The sequence below is a fragment of the Cherax quadricarinatus genome, chromosome 26 (genome assembly GCF_038502225.1).
Source record: "Cherax quadricarinatus isolate ZL_2023a chromosome 26, ASM3850222v1, whole genome shotgun sequence".
NCBI lineage: Eukaryota > Metazoa > Arthropoda > Malacostraca > Decapoda > Parastacidae > Cherax > Cherax quadricarinatus.
The window spans coordinates 36,288,075-36,306,664 of record NC_091317.1 but is presented as its reverse complement, the minus strand read 5'-3'; the positions used below and the strand labels follow the sequence as shown (position 1 = coordinate 36,306,664).

The 18,590-nt window shown below is 43.7% G+C and overlaps 1 protein-coding gene across 1 annotated transcript in view; it reads left to right on the top strand.

Moving 5' to 3' along the window:
• Positions 1-259: 259 nt before the first annotated feature.
• LOC128689047 (uncharacterized) overlaps positions 260-18,590 on the top strand; it is a 35,168-nt gene continuing 16,837 nt past the window's right edge. The window contains exon 1 of the mRNA XM_053777111.2: positions 260-303. Within this exon, the coding sequence (XP_053633086.2) occupies positions 298-303 (6 nt within the window). The 5' untranslated portion in view covers positions 260-297. The remainder of the gene's footprint in view (positions 304-18,590) is intronic.

The following is an 18,590-nucleotide window of genomic DNA, read 5'->3' as shown; positions in this document are numbered from 1 at the left end:
CAAGTGTTCTCTGCCTAACACGTCAGTAACTTGGCGGACCCACACGAGTTTCTTGCGGGCCTCCTGCAGGAAGACCCGCAGTGACATTATTACAGATCCGCTAAAGTCAACAGGTGGGGGCGGGGGGGGGGGGGTCAGGGCCGAGAAATCGGTGGTGTGGGCGCCTCTCTGGCCGTTGTACCTCAAGTAGATGATGGGACAGAGCCGTACACCGTGGTCTATAAATACTCAGACCAGAAGACTGGATCCTTCCATTAGAACTCTGGCTGCCAACCTGGCTGGGTCATCACAACAACTATGAAGGTGAGGAATATTACTTCGAGTTAAATCGCTTTTGAATGATGGATATTTCTCGCAACGAAATCAGGGCAGTGAATTAGTGATATAGGTGAGATAAGATTTTGTTCGGATTTTTAACTCCGGAGGGTTAGTCACCCAGGGTAACCCAAGACAGGCTATCTTATTTCCACTGGGGTCTTTAAATCTTGTCCCCCAGGATGCGACCCACTCCAGTCGACAACACCTAGGTACTTACTTGCTGATTAAGTAAATATGAACAACAATGTGTAAGGAAACACACACTTGCCGGGGATCGAACCACGGACACTGCGTGCGAAGCGAGAGTGTTGCCTACCAAGCCACGGGACACCATTCTGATGAAGAGTTTGAGGTAATCAGTCCCTCAGCCTGGAGTCGATGTGTTGGATCCATTAATCTCGATAAACCGAACACATCGACTCCAGAATGAGAAACTAATTACCTCAAATTTTTTCTTATCTTTCACTTTTCTCTGTATTAGACTGAAGAAGCCACTGGGTGGCGAAACGTCTTCAGAATAAAGTTTCGCAAATGTTGCCCAAGTGGCGTGATATGACTTAATTCTTTATTCTAAACAGGCGGAGAAAAACGACGATAATCACAGAGGTTTTCTGATTATTATTATTATTATTATTATTATTATGAGGGAGAGCTAAACCCGTAGGGATTATACATCGCCTGTGGGAGGAGGGGATGGGAGGAATCCAGGCTAAGGGAACTGGAGCGCAGATCCAATTCCTTAGATCAAAAGCCCCTCACCAGCATCAAGGGACCTTCCTTGAGGGGACAGGTTTGATGAGAGGCAGAGACAAGCCTGTGTGAGATGAGAGTAAATGCAGGCGAGATACTTTGTTTTAAATATGACATGCTGTTGGTGTATGATAAGATTTCGTTCGGATTTTTAACCCCGGAGGGTTAGCCACCCAGGATAACCCAAGAAAGTCAGTGCGTCATCGAGGACTGTCTAACTTATTCCATTGGGGTCCTCAATCTTGTCCCCCAGGATGCGACCCACACCAGTCGACTAACACCCAGGTACCTATCTGCTGCTAGGTGAACAGGACAATAGGTGTAAAGAAACATGTCGAAATGTTTCCACCCGCCGGGAATCGAACCCAGCCCCTCCGTGTGTGAAGCGGGAGCTTTAGCCACCAGGCCACCCGGTGATCATGTGGAGCTTGAGCTGTACAGATGGACGGTAGAGTGCCGGTACTTTGATGGTATGTTGGGATGTTTTGGCTGGGTATGTGGTCATTGGATACTACTGTCTGTGTTTCTGGGGAAAGGCAGCCAGGGAGCGAGTAAGAGTCAATGTGTTTTCTTCTTCTGGCTCCCTAGCTGCTGGAACACGGTTAACGTGGCGCTGAAACGCATATTAGTGTGTGCATTCGGAGTGATGGCTCTCAAAAAGAAATTGGAGCACGCAAAAAAGGCGTAGAATTAGGGGGGATATGATCGAGTGTATAAATGGAAAACAGGAATAAATAAAGGGGATGTAAATAGCGTGCTGAAAATTTCCAGCCAAGACAGGACTCGCAGCAATGGTTTCAAGTTGGAAAAATTCAGATTCAGGAAGGATATAGGAAAGCACTGGTTTGGTAATAGAGTTGTGGATGAGTGGAACAAACTCCCGAGTACAGTTATTCAGACTAAAACGTTATGTACTTTTAAAAATAGGTTAAATAAATACATGATGTTGGCAGACGTAGGAGTGAGGACCTGATTAGCAGGTATAGGTCAGCAATAGAGATAATTAGGAGGAAGGGTGGGAAACCTGTCATATGTGGCATTTTGCCAAGGAGAGGAGTTGGAAATGAATGGTTGTCCAGAGCAATTGGTGTCAATTGCTGGCTGGACAAATACTGTAAGGAAAATGCGGTAACATTCATTGACAACTGGGACCTCTTCTATGGCAGAAATGACATGTATGCCAGGGATGGGGTTCACTTATCAAGGTGTGGGGTGGGAGCACTGGCCAACGCAGTGGAGGGAGCTGTTAGGTCTTTAAACTAGGAATAGTTAGTGGTATGGGTCTTGGCGGGAAAACTGTGAAGTCGCAGGGTAGTAATATGAGTACTAGGAGAACTAGTAATAGGCAAAAAGATGTGGATATTGGAAAGCCAGTGGTATTAATTGACAAGGACAGTAATAGGTTTAGTGGAATAACAGAAATGAGCAAGAAGGGTAAAGAGAGAGGAGGGTCTTTAAATATTTATTACACAAATAGTCGCAGTGCTAGGAATAAGATGGACGAGTTGAGACTAGATGCTAGTGCAGGTAACATAGATGTATTTGCCATTACTGAGACGTGGTTTAATTCAAAAAGTCGGGACATGCCTGCAGAATGTCACATTCAGGGATTTAAATTGTTCCAAGTAGATAGAAGTGTCAGAAAGGGGGGTGGGGTGGCATTGTATGTCCGAGATCGCTTGAACTGTTGCATAAAAACGGGTATTAAGTATGAAGTAACACATACAGAGTCTGTAGATGAATGGTTCAGAGAACCGACATGTTGATAAATTAGACACATGTGCAAATCTTGGGTATCTTTATTGAGGAAACGTTTCGCCACACAGTGGCTTCATCAGTCCATACAAAGGAGAATCTTGAAGAACAGGAGGAGAATGAGATAATCAGTCCCTCAACCTTGAGTCGATGTGGTCAGTCCATCAATCTTGAATAGAATACGGCATACGTGCTGAGAAGGAGCTTATAAACCGTTGGCAGGAGAGGTGCAGCAGTCATAGGTCGGGTAACATTTGTTCAATGTTGAAGTAGGTCGTGCCCAAGAATTAGGCAAGCGAAGAATTCCCAAGTATTAAGATCCCAAGAAGTTGCAGTGTCTGACAGGTTTGTAGATGAATGGTTCAGAGAACCGACATGTTGATAAATTAGACACATGTGCAACTCTTGGGTATCTTTATTGAGGAAACGTTTCGCCACACAGTGGCTTCATCAGTCCATTCAAGATTCTCCTTTGTATGGACTGATGAAGCCACTGTGTGGCGAAACGTTTCCTCAATAAAGATACCCAAGAGTTGCACATGTGTCTAATTTATCAACATGTCGGTTCTCTGAACCATTCATCTACAAACCTGTCAGACACTGCAACTTCTTGGGATCTTAATACTTGGGAATTCTTCGCTTGCCTAATTCTTGGGCACGACCTACTTCAACATTGAACAAATGTTACCCGACCTATGACTGCTGCACCTCTCCTGCCAACGGTTTATAAGCTCCTTCTCAGCACGTATGCCGTATTCTATTCAAGATTGATGGACTGACCACATCGACTCAAGGTTGAGGGACTGATTACCTCATTCTCCTCCTGTTCTTCAAGATTCTCCTTTGTATGGACTGATGAAGCCACTGTGTGGCGAAACGTTTCCTCAATAAAGATACCCAAGAGTTGCACATGTGTCTAATTTATCAACATGTCGGTTCTCTGAACCATTCATCTACAAACCTGTCAGACACTGCAACTTCTTGGGATCTTAATACTTGGGAATTCTTCGCTTGCCTAATTCTTGGGCACGACCTACTTCAACATTGAACAAATGTTACCCGACCTATGACTGCTGCACCTCTCCTGCCAACGGTTTATAAGCTCCTTCTCAGCACGTATGCCGTATTCTATTCAAGATTGATGGACTGACCACATCGACTCAAGGTTGAGGGACTGATTACCTCATTCTCCTCCTGTTCTTCAAGATTCTCCTTTGTATGGACTGATGAAGCCACTGTGTGGCGAAACGTTTCCTCAATAAAGATACCCAAGAGTTGCACATGTGTCTAATTTATCAACATGTCGGTTCTCTGAACCATTCATCTACAAACCTGTCAGACACTGCAACTTCTTGGGATCTTAATACTTGGGAATTCTTCGCTTGCCTAATTCTTGGGCACGACCTACTTCAACATTGAACAAATGTTACCCGACCTATGACTGCTGCACCTCTCCTGCCAACGGTTTATAAGCTCCTTCTCAGCACGTATGCCGTATTCTATTCAAGATTGATGGACTGACCACATCGACTCAAGGTTGAGGGACTGATTACCTCATTCTCCTCCTGTTCTTCAAGATTCTCCTTTGTATGGACTGATGAAGCCACTGTGTGGCGAAACGTTTCCTCAATAAAGATACCCAAGAGTTGCACATGTGTCTAATTTATCAACATACAGAGTCTGTTTGGATAGAATTTACAGAGGGGCATGAAAAATTAATTTTAGGTGTGATATACCGTCCCCCAAATTTAGATAGGGACCAGGGGAGACTACTATGGGAGGAAATTGTTAGGGCCACAAGGCACGATAATATAGTAATTCTAGGAGACTTTAACTTTAGTCATATTGATTGGAATTTCTTGACTGGGAATTTAGAATCATACGACTTCTTAGAAGTAGTTCAGGATTGTTTTTTGAAGCAGTTTGTGACAGAACCTACAAGGGGTAATAACCTGCTTGACTTAGTTCTGGCAAACAACGAATCCCTTGTTAATAATTTAGAAGTTTCAGAGGAACTGGGTGCTAGCGACCACAAATCAATTACATTTAGAATTGAATGGAAGTATGATAGTAGGGATAACTCAGTAACAGTCCCAGATTTTCGCTTAACAGATTACTATGGGCTTAGAGAACACTTATCATCTGTTGACTGGGGTAACGAAGAGAGCTATCAATATGACAGTTTTCTGAATACAATACATGCTGCTCAAAGAACGTTTATCCCTTATAGAGAAATTAGATCAAATAGAAATGACCCAAAATGGATGAATAATAGGCTGAAATATCTACTAGGGCATAAGAAAGGAATTTATAGGCGTATCAAAAGAGGCGAGGGTCATCTTATGAATCAGTATATTGGCATTAAGAGGGACATTAAAAAGGGGATAAGAAAAGCTATAAGGGACTATGAAATTAAAGTTGCTAGGGATTCTAAAACTAACCCAAAAAGTTTTTTCCAGGTATATAGAACAAAAGTCAGAGATAAGATAGGTCCCCTTAAAAATAACTATGGGCATCTTACTGACAAAGAGAATGAAATGTGCTCCATTTTAAATAAATATTTTCTCTCGGTTATTACACAGGAAGACACTAATAATTTTCGGGTAATTAATTTTTATAGTGGGCCAGAAGAAGATAAATTATGTAACATCACAGTCACTAGTGAAATGGTTGTGAAGCAGATAGACCGACTGAAGCAAAATAAATCACCGGGTCCTGATGAGTTTTTTTCAAGGGTTCTTGAGGAATGCAAAATGGAACTCTGTGAACCATTAACTAATATTTTTAATTTATCTCTTCAAACAGGTGTAGTGTCTGATATGTGGAAGATGGCTAATGTAATTCCTATTTTTAAAACAGGGGACAAGTCGTTACCGTCAAATTACCGCCCAAAAAGCCTGACCTCAATTGTAGGCAAATTACTAGAGTCAATTATAGCTGAGATTATAAGAAGCCATCTCGATAAGCATAGCTTGATTAATGATACTCAGCATGGATTCACTAAAGGCCGGTCTTGTCTAACTAATTTATTAACTTTCTTCAGTAAAGCTTTTGAGGCTGTTGACCACGATAAAGAATTTGATATTATTTACTTAGATTTTAGTAAGGCATTTGATAGAGTTCTGCACCAAAGACTGTTGAAGACAGTAGCAGCTCATGGCATTGGGGGAAGGGTGCTCTCGTGGATCGAATCATGGCTCACAGACAGGAAGCAGAGAGTGTCCATAAATGGAGTTAAATCCGAGTGGGGATCAGTAACAAGTGGCGTTCCACAGGGATCAGTCTTGGACCCGTTGTTGTTTATAATATATATCAATGATCTTGATGAAGGAATTACTAGTGATATGAGCAAATTCGCCGATGACACGAAGATAGGTAGGATAATTGATTCAAACGTAGATGTTAGGGAACTTCAGGAGGATTTAGACAAAGTGGCAGATGCAGTTCAATGTAGATAAATGCAAGGTTCTGAAGCTCGGGAGTGTCCATAACCCTAGCACTTATTAGTTAAATAATGTAGAACTTAGCCATACAGATTGCGAAAAGGACTTGGGGGTTATGGTAAGCAGCAACCTTAAACCAAGACAGCAATGCCTGAGCGTACGTAATAAGGCAAATAGATTACTGGGATTTATATCAAGAAGTGTAAGCAACAGAAGTCCAGAGGTCATATTGCAGCTTTATACATCATTAGTAAGGCCTCACCTAGATTATGCAGCTCAATTCTGGTCTCCATATTACAGAATGGACATAAATTCGTTAGAAAACATTCAGCGTAGGATGACTAAATTAATACATAGCATTAGAAATCTTCCTTATGAAGAAAGATTGAAGACTCTTAAGTTACATTCACTTGTTAGACGAAGAATGAGGGGAGACCTGATCGAAGTGTATAAGTGGAAGATAGGTATTAATAAAGGGGATATTAACAAGGTCTTGAGGATATCTCTCCAAGAGAGAACCCGCAGTAATGGATTTAAATTAGATAAGTTTAGATTTAGAAAGGACAAAGGAAAGTATTGGTTTGGAAATAGGGTAGTTGATGAGTGGAACAGTCTACCTAGTTGGGTTATTGAGGCTAGGACTTTGGGTAGTTTCAAATTTAGGTTGGATAAGTACATGAGTGGGAGGGGTTGGATTTGAGTGGGACTTGCACATCGGAGCTTGTTTCTAGGGTGGCATTGAAAATTGGGTTGGTCAAATGTTTGTTATTGGGATGAATTGTAAAGGACCTGCCTAGTATGGGCCAACAGGCCTGCTGCAGTGTTCCTCCTTTCTTATGTTCTTATGTTCTTATGTTGTTAATATCCCCTTTATTAATACCTATCTTCCACTTATACACTTCGATCAGGTCTCCCCTCATTCTTCGTCTAACAAGTGAATGTAACTTAAGAGTCTTCAATCTTTCTTCATAAGGAAGATTTCTAATGCTATGTATTAATTTAGTCAACCTACGCTGAATGTTTTCTAACGAATTTATGTCCATTCTGTAATATGGAGACCAGAATTGAGCTGCATAATCTAGGTGAGGCCTTACTAATGATGTATAAAGCTGCAGTATGACCTCTGGACTTCTGTTGCTTACACTTCTTGATATAAATCCCAGTAATCTATTTGCCTTATTACGTACGCTCAGGCATTGCTGTCTTGGTTTAAGGTTGCTGCTTACCATAAACCCCAAGTCCTTTTCGCACTCTGTATGGCTAAGTTCTACATTATTTAACCTATAAGTGCTAGGGTTATGAACACTCCCGAGCTTCAGAACCTTGCATTTATCTACATTGAACTGCATCTGCCACTTTTCTGACCAAGAGTAGAGTTTGTCTAAATCCTCCTGAAGTTCCCTAACATCTACGTTTGAATCAATTATCCTACCTATCTTCGTGTCATCGGCGAATTTGCTCATATCACTAGTAATTCCTTCATCAAGATCATTGATATATATTATAAACAACAATGGGCCCAAGACTGATCCCTGTGGAACGCCACTTGTTACTGATCCCCACTCGGATTTAACCCCATTTATGGACACTCTTTGCTTCCTGTCTGTGAGCCATGATTCGATCCACGAGAGCACCCTTCCCCCAATGCCATGAGCTGCTACTTTCTTCAACAGTCTTTGGTGCGGAACTCTATCAAATGCCTTACTAAAATCTAAGTAAATAATATCAAATTCTTTATCGTGGTCAACAGCCTCAAAAGCTTTACTGAAGAAAGTTAATAAATTAGTTAGACAAGACCGGCCTCTTGTGAATCCATGCTGAGTATCATTAATCAAGCTATGCTTATCGAGATGGCTTCTTATAATCTGAGCTATAATTGACTCTAGTAATTTGCCTACAATTGAGGTCAGGCTTATTGGGTGGTAATTTGACGGTAACGACTTGTCCCCTGTTTTAGAAATAGGAATTACATTAGCCATCTTCCACATATCAGACACTACACCTGTTTGAAGAGATAAATTAAAAATATTAGTTAATGGTTCACAGACTTCCATTTTGCATTCCTTTAGAACCCTTGAAAAAACCTCGTCAGGACCCGGTGACTTATTTTGCTTCAGTCGGTCTATCTGCTTCACAACCATTTCACTAGTGACTGTGATGTTACATAATTTATCTTCTTCTGATCCACTATAAAAATTAATTACCGGATGTTATTAGTGTCTTCCTGTGTAAAAACAGAGAGAAAATAATTATTTAAAATGGAGCACATTTCATTCTCTTTGTCAGTAAGATGCCCATAGTTATTTTTAAGGGGACCTATCTTATCTCTGACTTTTGTTCTATATACCTGGAAAAAACTTTTTGGGTTAGTTTTAGAATCCCTAGCAACTTTAATTTCATAGTCCCTTTTAGCTTTTCTTATCCCCTTTTTAATGTCCCTCTTAATGTCAATATACTGATTCATAAGATGACCCTCGCCTCTTCTGATACGCCTATAAATTCCTTTCTTATGCCCTAGTAGATATTTCAGCCTATTATTCATCCATTTTGGGTCATTTCTATTTGATATAATTTCTTTATAAGGGATAAACGTTCTTTGAGCAGCATGTATTGTGTTCAGAAAACTGTCACATTGATAGCTCTCTTCGTTACCCCAGTCAACAGATGATAAGTGTTCTCTAAGCCCATCGTAATCTGCTAAGCGAAAATCTGGGACTGTTACTGAGTTATCCATACTATCATACTTCCATTCAATGCTAAATGTAATTGATTTGTGGTCGCTAGCACCCAGTTCCTCTGAAACTTCTAAATTATTAACAAGGGATTCGTTGTTTGCCAGAACTAAGTCAAGCAGATTATTACCCCTTGTAGGTTCTGTCACAAACTGCTTCAAAAAACAATCCTGAACTACTTCTATCTTATCTTATCTTATCTTCTAAGAAGTCGTGTGATTCTAAATTCCCAGTCAAGAAATTCCAATCAATATGACTAAAGTTAAAGTCTCCTAGAATTACTACATTATCGTGCCTTGTGGCCCTAACAATTTCCTCCCATAGTAGTCTCCCCTGGTCCCTATCTAAATTTGGGGGACGGTATATTACACCTAACATTAATTTTTCATGCCCCTCTGAAAATTCTATCCAAACAGACTCTGTATGTGTTACTTCAGACTTAATACCCGTTTTTATGCAACAGTTCAAGCGATCTCTGACATACAATGCCACCCCACCCCCCTTTCCGACACTTCTATCTACTTGGAACAATTTATAACCCTGGATGTGACATTCTGCAGGCATGTCCCGACTTTTTTAATTAAACCACGTCTCAGTAATGGCAAATACATCTATGTTACTTGCACATGCTGTGGATTCCATCTCACATTGGTCTTCAGATGCATGATAGAACTGATGAATTGGCTAAGTTATACTCTTTCAAAGAGGGAGTAGATTACAATCTTGGGTTGTCAGCAGTTTCAGAACAATAATACGAAAAGAACTTCAATTAAACTTTACTGACTTAAGACTCAGGGAGATGGACACAAGTCAGTCCATCTATCATCATTCTATCATGCAGGAGGAGCCACATGTCTATCATGCAGGAGGAGCCACATGTCTATCATGCAGGAGGAGCCACATGTCCATGGTGCATCCAACAAAATAAGCAGACTCTTAGATGTCACTACCGCCCGGCTCCAGCTGGGTTACAAGTATCTTTGGCAGGTTAAATCACCACCACCAGATGTAGACCAAACGAAATGTAAACTTTGCCAGATGGACTATTGTCACACCCTGCGTCAATATGTACTGGAGTGCGATAAAATTAATGAATCCAGAAACAACTCGCTCGGAAATATTCAATAAATGGCAAAGTATTTTAACCACAGTGTTATATTACAAACCACTCTAGAAAAATACCCTGACTTTGTTCACTGTAAATAAAGCATTACCCGTGTGTGTACTCACCTAATTGTACTAACCTAATTGTGGTTGCAGGGGTCGAGATTCATCTCCTGGCCCTGCCTCTTCACCGACCACTACTAGGTCCTCTCTCCTCCTGCTCCATGAGCTTAACCATACCTCGTCTTAAAACTATGTATAGTTCCTGCCTCCACTACATCGCTTGCCAGACTATTCCACTTCCTAACTACTCAATGACTGAAGAAATACTTCCTAACATCCCTTTGACTCATCTGAGTCTTCAGCTTCCAATTGTGACCCCTTGTTTCTGTGTCCATCTCTAGAACATCCTGTCTCTGTCCACCTTGTCTATTCCATGCAGTATTTTGTATGTCGTTATCATGTCTCTCATGACCCTCCTGTCCTCCAGTGTTGTCAGACCGATTTCTCTTAACCTTTCTTCGTAGGACGTTCCCCTGAGCTCCGGAACTAGCCTTGTTGCAAACCTTTGTACTTTCTCTAATTTCTTGACGTGCTTGGCCAGGTGTGGGTTCGAAACTGGTGCTGCATATTCTAGTATGGGCCTGACGTATACAGTGTACGGTGTCTTGAACGATTCCTTACTAAGGTATCGGAACGCTATTCTCAGGTTTGGTAGGCGCCCATATGCTGCAGCAGTTATCTGGTTGATGTGTGCCTCCGGAGACGTGCTCGGTGTTATGGTCTCCCCAAGATCTTTCTAATTGAGTGAGGTTTGCAGTCTTTGTCTACCTAGCCTATACTCTGTATGCGGTCTTCTTTGCCCTTCCCCAGTCTTCATGACTTTGCATTTGGCAGGGTTGAATTCGAGAAGCCAGTTGCTGGACCATGTGTCCAGCCTGTTCAGATCTCTTTGTAGTCCTGCCTGATCCTCATCTGATTAAATTCTTCTCATTAACTTCACATCATCTGCGAACAAGGACACTTCAGAGTCTATGCCTTCCATCATGTCATTCACATATATCAAAAATAGCACTGACCCCTGTAGGACTGACCCCTGTAGGACCCCGCTCGTCACAGGCGCCCACTGTGACATCTCATCACGTACCATGACTCGTTGTTGCCTCCCTGTCAGGTATTCTCTGATCCATTGCAGTGCCCTTCCTGTTATATGCGCCTGGTCCTCCAGCTTCTGCACTAATCTCCTGTGAGAAACTGTGTCGAAGGCCTTCCTGGAGTCCAGGAAAATGCAATCAACCCATCCTTCTCTCTCGTGTCTTACTTCTGTTACTTTGTCATAGAACTCCAGAAGGTTTGTGACACAGGATTTTCCTTCCATGAATCCCTGCTGGTTATCGTTTATAATCTTGTTCCGTTCCAGGTGTTCCGTCACTCTCCTCCTGATACTCTTCTCCATGACTTTTCATACTATACACGTCAGAAACACTGGTCTTTAGTTTAGTGCCTCGTTTCTGTCTCCTTTCTTAAAAATGGGGACTACATTGGCCGCCTTCCATACCTCAGATAGTTGCCCAGTTTCAAGGGATGTATTGAAGATTGTGATTAGTGGCACGCACAGCTTCTCTGCTCCTTCTCTAAGGACCCACAGGGAAATGTTGTCCAGACCCATCGCCTTTGAGGTATCAAGGTCACTTAGCAGCTTCTGCACCTTCTCCTCCTCCGTTGTTTGTATGTCATCCAACACTTGATGGTATATTCCCTGTTGGTGTACCCCTCCGTGCTGTCTTCCCAGAGCCCTTCCTGTCTCTACTGTAAATATTTCCTTAAATCTCATGCTGAGTTCTTCACATACCTCGTGATCGTTACTTGTGAGTTCCCCACCTTCTTTCCTCAGCCTGATCACCTGGTCTTTGACTGTTGTCTTTCTCCTGATGTGGCTGTACTGCAGTTTCGGGTCAGACTTGACTTTCGGTGCTATGTTAATTTCATGCTGTCGCTGGGCCTCCCTCCTTACCTGTGCATACTCGTTCCTGGCTCTGCGACTAATCTCCATATTTTCCTGTGTTCTTCGCCTTCTGCACTTCTTCCATTCTCTATTGCACTTAGTTTTTGCCTCCTTACACCGTCGGGTAAACCAGGGGCTCGTTCTTGTCTTCTCATTATTTCTGTTGCCCATGGGAATAAGCCTTTCCTTGCATTCTGTTGTTACATATTCCATCATTTCGTTTACCGACTTTCCTGCCAGTTCTCTGGCCCACTGAACCTCCTGCAGGAAGTTTCTCAAACCTATGTAGTCCCCCCTTTTATAGTCTGGCTTTTCCCATTCAACTCCTGTTACCCTCTCCACTTGTAACTCTACTATGTATTCAAAGCACAGAACCATGTGGTCACTAGCTCCTAGGGGCCTCTCACATCTGATGTCCTCAATGTCAGAACTGCTCAGGGTGAACACAAGGTCCAGTCTTGCTGGTTCATCCTCCCCTCCTTCTCTGGTAGTATCCTTAACATGTTGATGCATGAAGTTTTCCAGTACCACATCCATCATCTTGGCTCTCCATGTTTCGGGACCCCGTAAGGTTCCAGGTTTTCCCAATCGATCTCCCTGTGCTCTGCTCTGGTGAGCTCTTCTTGCCACCTCAGCCAGTGTGTCCCCATTGCTCTGTTGCTCTTTTCATATTCCTCTCTTGGCTTCCTGCAGTTCTGTAGTGGATTATACATCACTGCAAAGACTACCTTGTGCTCCCCAGACTGAAGTGTGCCTACTATGTATTCTCTTTCTCCAATCTCCTCCATGTCTCCCATTTCCTCAAATTTCCAGCGTTTTTTATGAGCTGTGTGTGTATGTGTGTGTGTGTACTCACCTAGTTGTACTCACCTAGTTGAGGTTGCAGGGGTCGAGTCCCAGCTCATGGCCCCGCCTCTTCACTGATCGCTACTAGGTCACTCTCCCTGAACCGTGAGCTTTATCATACCTCTGCTTAAAGCTATGTATGGATCCTGACTCCACTACATCGCTTTCCAAACTATTCCACTTGCTGACTACTCTGTGGCTGAAGAAATACTTCCTAATATCCCTGTGATTCATCTGTCTTCAACTTCCAACTGTGTCCCCTTGTTCCTGTGTCCCATCTCTGGAACATCCTGTCTTTGTCTACCTTGTCAATTCCTCTCAGTATTTTGTATGTCGTTATCATGTCCCCCCTATCTCTCCTGTCCTCCAGTGTCGTCAGGTTGATTTCCCTTAACCTCTCCTCGAATGACATACTTTTTAGCTCTGGGACTAGTCTTGTTGCAAACCTTTGCACTTTCTCTAGTTTCTTTACGTGCTTGGCTAGGTGTGGGTTCCAAACTGGTGCCGCATACTCCAATATGGGCCTAACGTACACGGTGTACAGGGTCCTGAACGATTCTTTATTAAGATGTCGGAATGCTGTTCTAAGGTTAGCTAGGCGCCCATGTGCTGCAGCAGTTATTTGGTTGATGTGCGCTTCAGGAGATGTGCCTGGTGTTATACTCACCCCAAGATCTTTTTCCTTGAGTGAGGTTTGTAGTCTCTGGCCCCCTAGACTGTACTCCGTCTGCAGTCTTCTTTGCCCTTCCCCAATCTTCATGACTTTGCACTTGGTGGGGTTAAACTCCAGTAGCCAATTGCTGGACCAGGTCTGCAGCCTGTCCAGATCCCTTTGTAGTTCTGCCTGGTCTTCGATCGAGTGAATTCTTCTCCATCACCTTCACGTCATCTGCAAACAGGAACACCTCGTAGTCTATTCCTTCCGTCATGTCGTTCACATGTGTCTGTGAGTACACGCTCATGTGTACTCACCTATTTGTGGCTGCAGGGGTCGAGTCATAGCTCCTGGCCCCGCCTCTTCACTGATTGCTACTAAGTCCTCTCTCTCCCTGCTCCATGAGCTTTATCATACCTCGCCTTAAAACTATGTATGGTTCCCGTCTCCACTACTTCACTTTCTAGGTTATTCCACGGCTTGACTACTCTATGACTGAAGAAATACTTCCTAACATCCCTTTGATTCATCTGAGTCTTCAACTTCCAATTGTGACCTCTTGTGTCTGTGTCCCATCTCTGGAACATCCCATCTTTGTCCACCTCGTCTATTCCGCGCAGTATTTTATATGTCGTTATCATGTCTTCCCTGACCCTCCTGGCCTCCAGTGTCGTCAGGCCGATTTCATAAGAACATAAGAACATAAGAAGGCCTTCAACCTTTCTTCGTAGGAAAATCCCCGTAGCTCTGGGACTAGTCTTGTTGCAAACCTTTGCACTTTCTCTAATTTCTTGACGTGCTTGACTAGGTGTGGAGTCCAAACTGGTGCTGCATACTCCAGTATGGGCCTGACGCAAATTGTATACAGAGTCTTGAACGAATCCTTACTGAGGTATCGGAATGCTATCCGTAGGTTTGCCAGGCGCCCGTATGCTGCAGCAGTTATCTGATTGATGTGCGCCTCAGGAGATATGCTCGGTGTTATACTCACCCCCAGATCTTTTTCCTTGAGTGAGGTTTGCAGTCTTTGGCCATCTAAACTATATTGTGTCTGCGGTCTTCTTTGCCCTTCCCCAATCTTCATGACTTTGCATTTGGCAGGGTTAAATTCAAGGAGCCAGTTGCTGGACCAGGCTTGTAGCCTGTCCAGGTCTCTTTGTAGTCCTGCCTGATCCTCATCCGATTTGATTCTTGTCATTAACTTCGCATCATCTGCAAACAAGGACACTTCTGAGTCTATCCCTTCCGTTATGTCGTTCACATATACCAAGAACAGCACAGGCCCTAGGACTGACCCCTGTGGAACCCCGCTTGTCACAGGCGCCCACTCTGACACCTCGTCGCGTACCATGACTCGTTGTTGCCTCCCTGTCAGGTATTCTCCGATCCATTGCAGTGCCTTTCCTGTTATGTGTGCCTCATCCTCTAGCTTTTTCAGTAACCTCTTGTGAGAAACTGTGTCGAAGGCCTTCTTGCAGTCTAAAAATATGCAGTCGATCAACCCCTCTCTCTCTTGTCTTCTGTCACCTTGTCATAAAACTCTAGTAGGTTTGTGACACAGGATTTTCCTTCCCTGAAACCGTGCTGGTTGTCAATTATACACTTGTTTCTTTCCAGGTGCTCCACCACTCTCCTCCTGATGATCTTCTCCATGTGTGTGTGTGTGTGTGTGTGTGTGTGTGTGTGTGTGTGTGTGTGTGTGTGTGTGTGTACTCACCTACTTGTGGTTGCACGGGGCGAGTCACAGCTTCTGGCCCCGCCTCTTCGCTGGTCACTTCTAGGTCTGCTCTCTCCCTGTTCCATGAGCTTGATCGTATCTCTTGTTAAAGCTATGTATGAATCCTGCCTCCACTACATCACTCTCCTGATTGTTCAACTTCCTGCTGACAACTGTATGACTGAAGAAATACTTCCTAACATCCCTGTGTCTCATATGAGTCACAGGTATGTTGTGACCTCTTAGTGCTGCGCCCCATCTCTGGAATATCCTCTCCTTATCCACCCTGCCAATTCCTCTCAATATTTTATGTCGTTATCATGTTTTCCCCTGTCCCTTCTGCCCTCCAGTGTCATCAGGTCAATTTCCCGTAACCTTTCCTCGCAGGACATACGACTTATCTCCGAGACTAATCTTGTCGCAAACCTTTCTCTAAATTCTTGACTTGCTTGACCAGGTGTGGGTTCCATATTGGTGCTGCATACCCCAATATAGGCCCAACGTTAGGTTTGCCAGGCGCCCATATGCTGCAACAGTTATTTGGTTGATGTGCGCCTCAGGAGATGTGCTCGGTATTATACTCAAACCAAGATCCTTTTCCTTGAGTGAGTTTTGCAGTCTTTGGCCCCTAGCCTATACTGTCTGCGGCTTTCAATGACTTTCCCCAATCTTCATGACTTTGCACTTGATGGGGTTAAACTCCAGGAGCCAGTTGCTGGACCAGGCATGCATCCTGTCCAGATCCCTTTGTAGTCATACCTGATCTTCATCCGGTTTAGTTCTTCGCATTAGCTTCACATCGTCTGCAAACAGGGATGCCCTTTCTTCATGTCATTCACATATACGAGAAATAGCACCGGCCCTAGGACTGACCCCTGTAGAAACCCGCTCGTCACATGTCCCCACTCTGACACCTCCTCACGTACCATAATTGTTTCCTTCCTGTCAGTCATTCCTTGATCCACTGCAGTGCCTTTCCTGATATTAATGTCTGCTCCTCTATCTTTTGCACTAATCTCTTGCGTGGAACTGAGTCGAGAGCCTTCTTACAGTCAAAGAAAAGTCAGTCTACCCCATCCCCTCTCTTGTCGTATTTCTGTCACCTTGTCGTAAAACTCCAGTAGTTTTGTGACACAGGATTTCCCTTCCCTGAAACCGTGTTGGTTATCGTTTATAAACTCATTCCTTTCTAGGTTCTCCACCACTCTTCTCCTGATAATCTTCTCCATGACTTTCCATACTATACATGTCAGTGATACCGGTCTATAGTTTAATTCTGCCTGTCTGTCTCCTTTCTTAAATACTGGGACTACATTTGCTTTCTTCTACACCTGTCGCCCTGTTTCGATAGATATGCTGAAAATTGTTTTAAGCACACAGAACGCCTCTGCTCCCTCTCTCTGGGCCCACGGGGAGATGTTGTCCGGTGTGTGTGTGTGTGTGTGTGTGTTAGTTACCATTTTGCCCTAGGCACATGTCGATTAGACACTAGGCCTGTTGTATATGAGTACGTGTGTGTGTGTGTGTGTGTGTGTGTGTGTGTGTGTGTGTGTGTGTGTGTGTGTGTGTGTGTGTACTCACCTAGTTGTACTCACCTAGTTGAGGTTGCGGGGGTCGAGTCCGAGCTCCTGGCCCCGCCTCTTCACTGATCGCTACTAGGTCACTCTCCCTGAGCCGTGAGCTTTATCATACCTCTGCTTAAAGCTATGTATGGATCCTGCCTCCACTACATCGCTTCCCAAACTATTCCACTTACTGACTACTCTGTGGCTGAAGAAATACTTCCTAACATCCCTATGTGTGTGTGTGTGTGTGTGTGTGTGTGTGTGTGTGTGTGTGTACGCGCGCTCACTCAGCTATGTGAATTTGCTGGGAATGAGCTACTTAGTCAGGTGACTCGTCTCTTAACAATGCAGTGCTGTGATCACTTGCTGGTGTCATTGGTCTTGTCATACTGGCATTGAAACCATTGCCCTCATAAGCACAGAATGAACGGTGGTCACAGTAGGAACAAGGGCCACATTCTAAACTAGGGGTCACTATGAACACGGGACTATGAACACGAGTCACAGAACGAAGGTGGGTCATAATATTCGGGGGGGGGGGGGGGTCACAGTAAGTGGTGGGGAAGGTTGGCAGAGAGTGGACGTGACCTGTACAAAAGGCCATGAGATTAATCTTAAGGAATTCTTACCCCCTGAAGCTAGTGCCACGGCTCCTGTTACTGCTACTACTCCTGCAACTACTCCACCAGCTACTACTGGTGCAACTGCTACTGTTACTACTGCTCATGCTTCTGCTATTGTTCCTGCCACTGCTCCTGCTGCTGCTACTGTTGCTGTTCTGCTACTGTTGCTACTCCTGCTCCAGATACTGTTACTGCTCCTGTTACTGCCCGCCGCCTTTCTCACTGTACACTGATTCTGTTGTACTCACTTAATTTTAGTTGCGCGGATCGAGTCTTAGCTCCTGGTCCCGCCTCTCTGCCTACCGCTACTGGTTTCACTTTCTCCTGTCTGCGTGAGCCCTATCATACTTGTTCATAAAGCTATGTATGGATTCTGCCTCTACCACTTCGCTGTCTAGGCTGTTCCATTTCCTGAACACTCTATTCCTGAGAAAACATTTCCTAACATCCGCATGACTCATGTGTGCCTGAGACCTGCCTTTCATTCTCTCCCAGTTCATCTTCCAATTCCTCTCAGGATTTTGTACGTTGTAATCATGTCACCTCTGATCCTTCTGTACTCTAGTGTCGTCACCCCTCATGGAAGGTTCCTTGATGTTGGTGAGGGGCTCTTAATTTAGGGAATTGAATCTGTGCTCCAGTTCCCCGAATTAAGCCTGAATGCCTTCCACATCCCCCCCTGGGCGCTGTATAATCCTACGGGTTTAGCGCTTCCCCCTTGATAATAATAATAATAATAATCTAGTGTCGTCAGGTTTAGCTCTTCTAGCCTCTCCTCATTGTTCATACCCCTCTGCTCTGGAACTAATTTCGCTGCAAATCTTAGCACTTTTTCCAGTTTCTTCACGTTCTTTACCAGCTGCGGGTTTTATACTGGCGCTGCATACTTCTGCATACTGGGCCTGAAATACTACTACTACTGCTGCTACTACTACTACTACTACTACTGCTACTACTACTACTACTACTACTACTACTGCTACTACTACTTCTACTACTACTACTACTACTACTACTACTACTACTACTACTACTACTACTACTACTACTACTACTACTAATAATAATAATAATAAT